The sequence below is a fragment of the Zeus faber genome, assembly GCF_960531495.2.
Source record: "Zeus faber genome assembly, chromosome: 13".
Classification (NCBI taxonomy): domain Eukaryota; kingdom Metazoa; phylum Chordata; class Actinopteri; order Zeiformes; family Zeidae; genus Zeus; species Zeus faber.
In genome coordinates this window covers 469,915-482,055 of record NC_137198.1, presented here as the reverse complement: position 1 = coordinate 482,055, position 12,141 = coordinate 469,915, and the positions used below count along the sequence as shown (strand labels likewise).

General features: G+C 42.7%; 1 protein-coding gene across 1 annotated transcript; it reads right to left on the bottom strand.

Moving 5' to 3' along the window:
* Positions 1–5,492: 5,492 nt before the first annotated feature.
* On the bottom strand, positions 5,493–9,016 carry ap5s1 (adaptor related protein complex 5 subunit sigma 1). Its single transcript, XM_080013026.1, has 3 exons — positions 8,791–9,016; positions 6,548–6,839; positions 5,493–6,073 (listed from the first exon to the last, which is right to left on the bottom strand). The coding sequence occupies exons 1-3, from the start codon at positions 8,943–8,945 to the stop codon at positions 5,945–5,947; spliced, it is 576 nt and encodes a 191-aa protein (XP_079869152.1). The 5' UTR covers positions 8,946–9,016; the 3' UTR covers positions 5,493–5,944.
* Positions 9,017–12,141: the final 3,125 nt, after the last annotated feature.

The following is a 12,141-nucleotide window of genomic DNA, read 5'->3' as shown; positions in this document are numbered from 1 at the left end:
TGCATTCTACAGAAAGAGCAATTAAGCAACAGCAAACCAGCTTTGTTTTTTCCGGTTTCCAAATTGTCCTCCCTTCCCATCCTGGAACCAGAGCAATCTGCAGCTGGTGTTGCATCTGCTCTGCAGAATACGTCTAGCCACCCTCCCATCCAAACAGGTCTCCACCCCACCTTTCCTTGACCACCATTTGTATAGAAGATATATTAGCTGCATCTGCTGCATCTGCTGCATCTGTTGCATCTGTTGCATCTGCTGCATCTGCTGCTGCCTCATCTGCTGCTGCTGCTGCTGCATCTGCTGCTGCTGCATCTGCTGCTGCCTCATCTGCTGCTGCATCTGCTGCTGCCTCATCTGCTGCTGCATCTGCTGCTGCCTCATCTGCTGCTGCATCTGCTGCTGCCTCATCTGCTGCTGCATCTGCTGCTGCCTCATCTGCTGCTGCATCTGCTGCTGCCTCATCTGCTGCTGCCTCATCTGCTGCTGCCTCATCTGCTGCTGCATCTGCTGCTGCATCTGCTGCTGCCTCATCTGCTGCTGCCTCATCTGCTGCTGCATCTGCTGCTGCTGCATCTGCTGCTGCCTCATCTGCTGCTGCTGCCTCATCTGCTGCTGCTGCCTCATCTGCTGCTGCTGCCTCATCTGCTGCTGCCTCATCTGCTGCCTCATCTGCTGCTGCCTCATCTGCTGCCTCATCTGCTGCTGCCTCATCTGCTGCTGCCTCATCTGCTGCTGCCTCATCTGCTGCTGCTGCTGCTGCTGCTGCTGCTGCTGCTGCTGCATCTGCTGCTGCATCTGCTGCTGCATCTGCTGCTGCCTCATCTGCTGCCTCATCTGCTGCCTCATCTGCTGCTGCTGCTGCCTCATCTGCTGCTGCTGCTGCCTCATCTGCTGCTGCTGCATCTGCTTTGGGATCATATGGAGGGATCAGAATCGGAGGAGGAGGAAGAGGAGGAGGAGGCCTTCCTCCATCTCGACCCGATCAGCACTCGGCTAATCTGCAGACAAACTAATCAATTTGTATGAAAGGGGGGATTTTGGGGGATTGGGGGGGTCCTGACTTTGGGGTTTATTTTGGCATGGTCCCGCGGAGACAGTGCTGCCGTTGACGAGCAGCACAGCAGCATAAAAACAAGACTCTAATTAGGGAATAATTGACTTGATGTCCAATTAATTGGCTTGTTTTTCCGCCGGTGCTGGAGTCTCAGGATACCGAGCACTTCAAATAAATAAAGACACAATAAACAAAATAAAAAATGTTAAGAAAGAGTCACAGTCAAATCTGCAATAAATGCCATGAAATTGGAAATGTAACACGATTTGAGAAGCTGAAAGAGACCGAGAGCGACAGGGTTACGGGGTGTGGAGGGGGGGGAGAGAGAAAGAGCGAGAGAAGAGAGAGAGATAAGATAGACAGACAGACAGATAGACAGATAGACGGACAGGTGGGAGACGGGGAGAGGGATTTTTTTTGACTATAATTCTCCTTTTTGCAGCACGGCGGCTCAGCAGAAATGATCACTACCGCTCTCAGCCATTAGTTCAGGGCCCACGGGGTTAAAAAAAACAAAACTCCTTCTAATCCCTGTCCCCCACCCCCATCCCATTATATGACATCATATCCAGTGTCATCTTTGACTCTACTCCGCTGAGCGTTTGTTACGTTTAGGTATTTCTCACCTTAACCTCACATGGTTTTTTAACGAGTGTGACTGAGTGGGCGGGGCTGAAGGGGCAAACTGAGTGTTTTTATTGGAGGATATTTAACATTTGTCATATTTGTGGTATTTTGTTGTGTCTTTTGTTTATAGGTTCTTTGTTATTCAAACATGGGGGGGGTGAAAAAAATGAAATATAGATTTAAAAAAATAAAATAAAAAAAATTCAGTTGATCCAACGAGCCAATGACCCAATCTGCAGTGAAGCAGCGGGCCACGTTAGGTCCGCAGGTCGCCTGTTGATCAGCTCTGCAGGGAGGGTGATGAGGCAGAATGTGTGTGAATAAGTGTGTAAAGAAAGTAAGATGAAGAGGGCAGTGAAGTTAAGAGGACACTCCCGTTCTGCATGCTAACGGCGTTAACGCAATGCATGGCAGCAGTAGGGATCAGCTAGCCTAGCTCCTGGCGGTGGAAATGAGGCCGACGTGTGCGAAAGGGAGACGCTTCACATGTTTCAGTCAGGAGTTCCCGACGGAGGGAAAGTGAATAAGTCATCGGGGTTTTGGGTTTTTCTTTTCGGTTGTATTGTTCAGCTCGAGGTGAAGAGGAGAGAGGAGGAGAAGAGAGAAGGAGAAGAGAGGAGGAGAAGAGAGAAGAGGAGAGGAGCTTCTAATGAGGTCTGAAGAATGAATTAGGAAGAATGGAACAAGATGTTTGAGGAGAGAAAAGGGAGAATTCAGCGAAACCAAACTGAATGAGAGAAGTCTTTGATTAAAGGTGTGTGTGTGTGTGTGTGTACTGGCTCTATTTCTCATTATTTGTGCCAAACACTGTTTTCAACATTTAATTACAAATAATACTGAAAGCGTGTTTATTTGGATATCCCAAAAAAAAAAGCTTAAATTCATAAAACCTATAATTTTTTTACGTTTTAAATCGAGAGATTAAAAGGTGTACAATTTAAGATAAGACGACCTAAAAAGATAACACCTAAAAATAAATCCCCGTACTATGATTGAAGACCCTTGAAGAACACACTAGTAAACAACACACTAGTAAACAACACACTCTGTGTAATTCAACAAGAAATGGCTGCATAGCTTCAAGCTAATTTATCCCCAAAAAACTGGAGTACCTCTTCAATTCCTGAGGAATACGTAAACACCACAGTGGGATCCTCCCCCTAGTGAGCACTGGATGAACTGCGCCCGGGTGTCACGTCACAATGTGAGGGCTGGTTCCTTCCGGTCGGCCCTTCCTGTTTCCTTCTCAATCAACTGATTTGTTGTTGTTTTCTTGGTTGCTTGAGATGCCGGGGATCTTTTTTTTGTTCTTTTCAGAGAATCTTCCTCAATTTTGACAGTTCACTGACCACGACTAGCTACGCCGCTTTGGTTAATTCACCAAGTCTGCCTTTAACGGATGGCGGACCCCGCCACCAACAATGGAAACAGCATAGAGGAGCACATGCAGAACACAAATGCATTGAATGGTCATTTCTTATCATGTGCCAGATAAATAGTATCAAATATGGGATTTTTAAAAACAACATAATCTCATGGATTGCCACTTTAAAGGTTGAAGTGGCCTTTTGTGTTTTACCAGGATGTGGACTCTTGTGAAAGTAATTCTGTCACAATTCACAAATACATGTCATGGAATGCACATCTAAATACAGATTGAGATATTTATATTTTTTTGCATTGACAAATATTAATGGGGATTTGTGGATTTCATTTTCATTCTGAGTTGGGACACAGGATTCCTCCCACAGAATCTGTAAAATCCCAGGTTCATGCCGTCATTCAAGGCCCAACCTGGAGACGTTAAACATCCTCATTTTGGGAGATTTGTCTCCATTTCCACTTTGTGTTTACGGAGCGTTGGCGATTCCCAACGTCTGTAGGTTTGTTGCTTTTTATAAAAAAAACACAGCTGCAGAAGAAACTGGAGGGGTCTCCCTGCGAGCAAATCCGACTGTCACAACAGAGACCAATGCACAGGGGGAAAAAAGATCAATTTAAATAATCCAAACTTGACAAGACTCTGAGCAGCTGTTTGCAGGCACAGATCAAACAGTGTGCGTCACTAATTAGATGTGGTTACAAAGTGGCTTCACACGCAGGAAAACAATCCCAAAAAGCTGTTTGTTTGAAGCCCCCAGCTCAGGGAAAGCTGTTCCAGAGTGGCACTAATGGCACTTTCTTCAGTTTGGGGCAATTTCTGCTCCAGGGAAACATGTGTCTGCACACTGCCCTCTAGTGGAGCACACTGGTCACTGCAGGTACGAGCACAAAGTGGTCCAGGGAGCTTGGGAGGATGATAAACATGTTCCTCAGCTTCAACAAAGGAACATAATATTTGGCTTTTTCGAAGGATTCTTGCAACAATATTCATTTTTTAGGTAAAAATTTCTAACAAGTGTGGATAATTTATTTTTTTAAACAACTCTCAACTTGGTCACTTTAAAAATTTAATGAACCTATGATGTCATTTGATATTTTCCAAATCCAGTTTCCCCTAAAAGCATTTTTTATTTTGCTTTTTTCTGTATTTACTGATAGAATGACTACTTTGAGTCATTTTTTTAGACTTAATCGGTTATTCAGCATGATGATGCTGTTATTTTATGCCTTTTTGATTTATTTTTACATTTAAAAAACATATGTGCAAAATAAAGCCTCAGTGGGAAATAGCACTGTGCATACCTGTGGTTTTAACTCAGGTGATTTGAATATCACTTTTAAATTGACTGCAGGACGGATCAGAAACATCAGCAAGTAAAATGTAGAATGAACCGCAATTTAATAGGAGTGGATTAACTCTCAATAATGATTTAACTTAACTCTTACTGGACAAAACAGAGCTTTGGTATGAAAAACACCACCCACCTGCGCTCGGTAGCTCTGCCATCTCCAGCTGCTCCAGGTTTATTTTCTGTAAAGATGCACTTGAAGGTCATTTGGCAGTTTATTAGGAGATGTCCCTTAATCCTGTGTAAACTTTAAAAAGAACACCAGCGCCCTCCCCAGGGCATAGTGGGACATACTACTACTATACTACTACTACTCCTCCTCCTCCGACGATATTATCCAGTTCGGTGACATTCTCAGTATATTTAAACCCATATTTCTATCTCTGATCAATATTTCCCTTTTCCGATTATTCTACTGTATTTTAACATTCAATATTCATATTGTAAATTATAAGTATATTTTGTGTAATATTTCATGGCGGATGGAGCCCTACGTCACCTCCTTTAGAGAGAAGGATTGTAATGAGCTCCACCTGCAGGTGCTTTCATCTGATTGGCTGCCACTCTGCCTCACCTGTGTGTGTGTGTGTGTGTGACCAATTTTATGGATTAATGGGTTGGTCCATTCACTGTGTTGTGCTGCCTCATCTCCAAAATGCATTTTAACCTTTAATCACAGTAAAACTATGAACAATCCCCAAACGCCTGAGACGACGTGATGAAGATGTTTCTTAAACCAAAGGAAATGTCAGAGAAATCAATGCAGCAAACACAGACGGAGCCAGATTCAAATGTCAACAGGATTCTGAGGCAAACAGGGGCTTAGCAGGAGGGAGGACAAATGAGGCGTGGTGGAGGAGAGGAGGAGGAGCGGGAGGGAGGAGGAGGAGACAGAGGGGGGCGGAGCTGGAGGAGGAAAAGGGTGGAGACAGGAGGAGAGAGGAGGAGGTCAATGTTCCAGGACTTTTCCATTACTGACAAAAAAAAAAGACAAAATTCCAGGTTTTCCAGGACGCCCATCTGCGTCCCTGTACCTTTCCTGACATTATTTATGTCCGAATGAAGTGTTCACAAAATGTTTTTATATTCATTTTATTGGACTTCCACACTTCATAACTCCTCCTCTTTAGGAATTACACAGAATAAGACGTTTGAAGAGATCAGTTTTCTGACCGTCTCTCTTTCCTCGACACCAGGTCCAGAACCGAGGTGACGACGGGGCTCCATGCTAACTGTGTTAGCTCAATGCATGGCCGCAGATGGGATCAACTAGCCCAGCTCCCCCAAAAAACCGTAGTGTCCCTTTAAATTCACACACTGGAGCTGCCCACGGTGGGACCCCCGGGAAAGGCGGAGGGTTCTACGTACGTGAAAAGCAGTTTCTGACCCTGGGACGTACGACTTGATGGATCAATCAAAGTGATCGGCCATGTTCTTCTCTCCCAGATCTGCACCTCATCAGCGAGGGAGACGAAGGAGTCAATCCGAGGCACCCCGGCGGAATAACCGGCGTGCTATAGGCGCTGCTGTGGTTTCACTTGCTGGTGTAGGCGGCCACGCCCTTCTCCAGGCTCTGGGCGAAGCGGTGGTTGAGGAAGAGGAGCTGTCCGTGAGGAAGGAGCCGACTGAGCAGCACGTCGATGCGGTCACTCTTCAGCAGAACCTGGAGCAGGAGGGAGCTCCACCTTGAATGACTGAAACAACCTGATCTTCACCGTTGTTTTTCCACTGTTTGGGTTTTGACCCTCAACACTGAATAATATAACTTGTTAAGATAAGGCACATGACAAGATGTCCAGAGTATGACATCATACATGTGGTTATGATGTTAGATGCAGTTAAGGAACATTAATACATACAATACATTTTAACTGTACATTTTACACTTTACCGTGTGTGTATATAGATATGTTTATATATATATATTTATATATAAATATGTTTCTTAATAATTATTATATGTTGTATGTAAATATGTTGTATGTAGATTTGGAGTTGTAACAAAAGTAATTTCCCCCTGGGATTATTTAAGTATTTCTGATTCTGATTGTGATTAATAATATTCACATCTTTATTTAACAGCAGCAGCTAAGGAGGTGGATCTGCCTTTTCACGCCGTGCACCGGGCCCACTGTACCTCGCTGCCGGGCCCCAGGAGGCGCAGGTCATCCAGGCAGCGTCGGACCAGGCCCCTCAGCGTCCCCTCGGCCAGCAGCAGGTTCTCGTGGGGCTCGCAGAGCAGCGTGAAGCCCAGGCTCTGCACCGCCAGCCACAGGGCGCTGCGCTCCCCCCGGAACGGCTCCCCGGCCCTCAGCCGCAGGACCCCGCCGTCCGCCTCCTGGAGGGCTACGCCCTCCTCCCCCACCGCGACCTCCATCAGCACCCTGCCCGATGCCTGCCGGGACAGGGAGACGGCGCTGCGCACCTGCCTGGCGGAGGAAGAGGGGGAGGGTGGAAAGACGGCAACAGTAAGACAGAATGACAGACAGGGTGACAGTAAGACAAGGCGACAGTAAGACAGTAAAACAGGGTGATGGTCAGACAGGGTGACAGGGCGACAGTAAGACGGGTGACAGTAAGACAGAAAATCAGGGTGAGAGTAAGACAGTATGACAGTAAGACAGGGCGACAGTAAGACAGTAAAACAGGGTGACAGTAAGACAGGGTGACAGTAAGACAGTAAGACAGGGTGACAGTAAGACAGAGTGACAGTAAGACAGTAAATCAGGGTGAGAGTAAGACAGTAAGACAGGGTGACAGTAAGACAGAGTGACAGTAAGACAGTAAATCAGGGTGAGAGTAAGACAGTATGACAGTAAGACAGTGTGACAGTAAGACAGGGTGACAGTAAAACATGTTGACAGAGAGACAGAGTGGCAGTAAGACAGGGTGGCAGTAAGACAGGGTGGCAGTAAGACAGGGCAGCATTAAGACAGTAAGACAGGGTAACTTTAAGTTCAATACATTTCAGGCCCATCAACAGTTCTTCTACAGTCACAGTGTTGTCACTGGACGGGGTGACAGTAAGACAGAGTGACAGGAAGACAGGGTGACAGTAAGACAGGGTGACAGTAAGACAGAGTGACAGTAAGACAGAGTGACAGTAAGACAGAGTGACAGTAAGACAGGGTGACAGTAAGACAGGGTGACAGTAAGACAGAGTGACAGTAAGACAGGGTGACAGTAAGACAGAGTGACAGTAAGACAGGGTGACAGTAAGACAGGGTGACAGTAAGACAGAGTGACAGGGTGAAGAACCTGAACCTGAATTAATATAAGAACATCAACAGACACAACTGAGTGTCATCTGCTGTGAAATAAAAAGTATTAAAGACTCTTATAGACTGACGTGTGATAAGTACTTTTACTTTTAATACTTAAAATGCATTTAAGAGCAAGTTCTGGTGTTATTTTACTCAAGATGACAAATATCAATGTGGTAATTTCACCTCTAGTGATTTTGAGTCAGGATGAAGTGAAAAGGGTTTTAAATCACATCATTATTATTATTATTATTATTATTATTATTATTATTATTATTATTATGTCTTTACCTGTTTATAACTTTTTATTGTTATTTGCTTGTATATATAGTTTATGTAGAATCTATGTAGTATTATTTCATATAATCATCATTTAATCTTATTATTATTACTAGTATTATTATTATTTTTAGTAGTACTAGTAGTAGTAGTAGTAGTAGTAGTAGCAGTTGTAACCCTCCTGGTTGCATCCCTCTCCTTTTCTCCCTCATTTACTGACATAACTATGACAGGAAGAGACCACGTGACAGGTTGTAGTTCCAGGTTTCCGGGACCTAATTCACTGTTTTTCAATTCATGTTGTCGTCTGATGTTTATGTTTATGTGTAAATGTTGTTTGTTTCTATGTTTAATTGTCTCACGGTGGTGATTCTCCCTCTTGGAGTAGTGATCAGTTGTTTGAAGAGCCAAACATGGTAAAGAGTTGTCCAAAGAGGGGCTTGGTGGTGGTTGTGTGCTCTGCTCGTCCACAGCTCGTCACAGGACAGAGTTATTGCAGCAGTAGTTGATGATTAAAGAATGAATAAAGAGTTTCATTGCAGGTGGAGAAGTTCAACTCCACTTGTAACTAACTCTGTCCTGAATGCAATGGAACAAATACTGTGTGTTGTATGTCCAGCATGCTGACAGCACAGGGGGGTGGGGGAGCAGTAGTAGTAGTAGTAGTAGTAGTAGTAGTAGTAGTGGTGGTGGTGGTGGTGGTGGTGGTGGTGGTGGTGGTGGTGGTGGTGGTAGTAGTAGTAGTAGTAGTAGTAGTAGTGGTAGTGGTAGTGGTAATAGTAGTAGTAGTAGTAGTATTAGTAGTGTCATTAGTAGTACTGTTGTTGTGGTTGCTCACCTGGCCACCGCCAGCAGCTCCTCTTTCTGGAGGTGGGCCCTCTGTTCCGCGCTGAGCTGCCCGTCCGGGGAGCTGTGGTCCGGGCAGAACACCCTCCAGTACAGCAGCCTGCTGCCCCCCGGACACACCGTGTGGATCAGGAAGCAGTACACCATGTTTACTCAACAACCACAACTTACGTCATTGTTTGGCGTGAAATGTTCACGACGTGTTTTCCTTGACACGCTACTTCCGCGTCGGTCACGTGACCATTTCAGACCGTCGTTATTTCCGGTAGTAGTAAGAAGCTTCCGCCACCAGGGGGCGTCAGTGTGACACAAATCAGCTGACAACGTGAATGGATTATTATTTTTTTATTGATATTATATATTATTTTTCGGACCCTGCGACGTTTACACATCTCAGCCGCATGTTTTTCTGATTCAGATATCAATTATTTCATTGTTTTGCTTGAAATCTCAACTTTGTTTTCTTAAAAAAAACAGCTACTTCCGCGTTGCTCATGTGACCGTTTCAGACGCCAGGGGGCGCCCGTGAGCAGAGAAGTGTTTTTTCTACCATTGATTGATAAGATCAAGTAGAACTGAACAACTGTATAAATACCCAGGAGGTCTTATGCTATGCTATGCTATGCTATGCTATGCTATGTTGTTTTATATTATATTATAATATATTGTATTCTGTTATATTTTGTTGTGTTGTGTTGTGTTGTGTTGTGTTGTGTTGTGGTATGTTATGCTATGTGATGTTATGTAATGTCGTGTCGTGTCATGTCGTGTCGTGTTATGCTATGTTATGTTGCATTGCATTAAGTTGTGTCGTGTTGTGTTATGCTATGTCATGTCATGTCATGTCGTGTTGTGTTGTGTTGTGTTGTGTTGTGCTATGTTATGTTATGTTATGTTGTTTTATATTATATTATAATATATTGTATTCTGTTGTATTTTGTTGTGTTGTGTTGTGTTGTGTTGTGGTATGTTATGCTATGTGATGTTATGTAATGTCGTGTCGTGTCATGTCGTGTCGTGTTATGCTATGTTATGTTGCATTGCATTAAGTTGTGTCGTGTTGTGTTATGCTATGTCATGTCATGTCATGTCATGTCATGTAATGTCGTGTTGTGTTGTGTTGTGTTGTGTTGTGCTATGTTATGTTATGTTATGTTGTTTTATATTATATTATAATATATTGTATTCTGTTGTATTTTGTTGTGTTGTGTTGTGTTGTGTTGTGGTATGTTATGCTATGTGATGTTATGTAATGTCGTGTCGTGTCATGTCGTGTCGTGTTATGCTATGTTATGTTGCATTGCATTAAGTTGTGTCGTGTTGTGTTATGCTATGTCATGTCATGTCATGTCATGTCGTGTTGTGTTGTGTTGTGTTGTGTTGTGCTATGTTATGTTATGTTATGTTGTTTTATATTATATTATAATATATTGTATTCTGTTGTATTTTGTTGTGTTGTGTTGTGTTGTGTTGTGGTATGTTATGCTATGTGATGTTATGTAATGTCGTGTCGTGTCATGTCGTGTCGTGTTATGCTATGTTATGTTGCATTGCATTAAGTTGTGTCGTGTTGTGTTATGCTATGTCATGTCATGTCATGTCATGTCATGTAATGTCGTGTTGTGTTGTGTTGTGTTGTGTTGTGTTGTGCTATGTTATGTTATGTTATGTTGTTTTATATTATATTATAATATATTGTATTCTGTTGTATTTTGTTGTGTTGTGTTGTGTTGTGTTGTGGTATGTTATGCTATGTGATGTTATGTAATGTCGTGTCGTGTCATGTCGTGTCGTGTTATGCTATGTTATGTTGCATTGCATTAAGTTGTGTCGTGTTGTGTTATGCTATGTCATGTCATGTCATGTCATGTCATGTAATGTCGTGTTGTGTTGTGTTGTGTTGTGTTGTGCTATGTTATGTTATGTTATGTTGTTTTATATTATATTATAATATATTGTATTCTGTTGTATTTTGTTGTGTTGTGTTGTGTTGTGTTGTGGTATGTTATGCTATGTGATGTTATGTAATGTCGTGTCGTGTCATGTCGTGTCGTGTTATGCTATGTTATGTTGCATTGCATTAAGTTGTGTCGTGTTGTGTTATGCTATGTCATGTCATGTCATGTCATGTCATGTAATGTCGTGTTGTGTTGTGTTGTGTTGTGTTGTGCTATGTTATGTTATGTTATGTTGTTTTATATTATATTATAATATATTGTATTCTGTTGTATTTTGTTATATTATATTATGTTATGTTATGTTGTATTATGTTATTATGTCTTATCTTATGTTATGTTGTGTTGTGTTATGCTGTGTTATGTGGTATTATATTATGTTATGTTGTGTTGTATTATATTATAATGTCTTATGTTGTGTTGTGTTATGCTGTGTTGTGTTATATTGTATTATGTTATATATGTTATATAATAGGGGGTGGTAGCTCCTAGTAACCCTAACCCTTGAGCAAGACACTTAACCCCTCATTGCTCCTGATGGCTGCGTCCGTCGGTGTTTGAATAATTGTAAGTCGCTTTGGATACAAGCGTCTGATCAATGACTATAATGTTGTGTTATATTATGTGATTGGCCCCGAGGGTCCCAGGGGCCAATTCCTCTCAGCAGAAACACAAAACACTCTCCCTGCTTTGTTTAGTGTACTGTGTACTGTGTACACACTGTGTTAAAAGGCCATTAAATAGTCATAATAAAAGCAAAGCAAACAAGCAAAATACTTTTTCAAAGACTAACAATTAAATAACCAAAACTATGAAACAGAGTTGAGTTTATATACAACGTACAGTACATTGACAGTAAACAACAGAATGATCAGGTGGTTTGGGAGCATCTCCTCAGGGCTTGTGATGAAACACCAAGAAAACACATACACACACACATACACACATATATATACACATACACACACACATACACACACATATATACACATACATACACGTACACATACATACATACATACACATACATACACACACACACACACACACACACACACATACACACACATACACACACACACATACACACATACACACACACACACACACATACACATACACACACATACACACACACACACACACACATACCCACACAGACACACACACACACACATACATACACACACACACACACACATACACACATACACACACACACACACACATACACATACACACACATACACACACACACACACACATACCCACACAGACACACACACACACACATACATACACACACACACACACACACATACACACACACACACACACATACACACGTACACACACACACACACACATACACATACACACACATACAC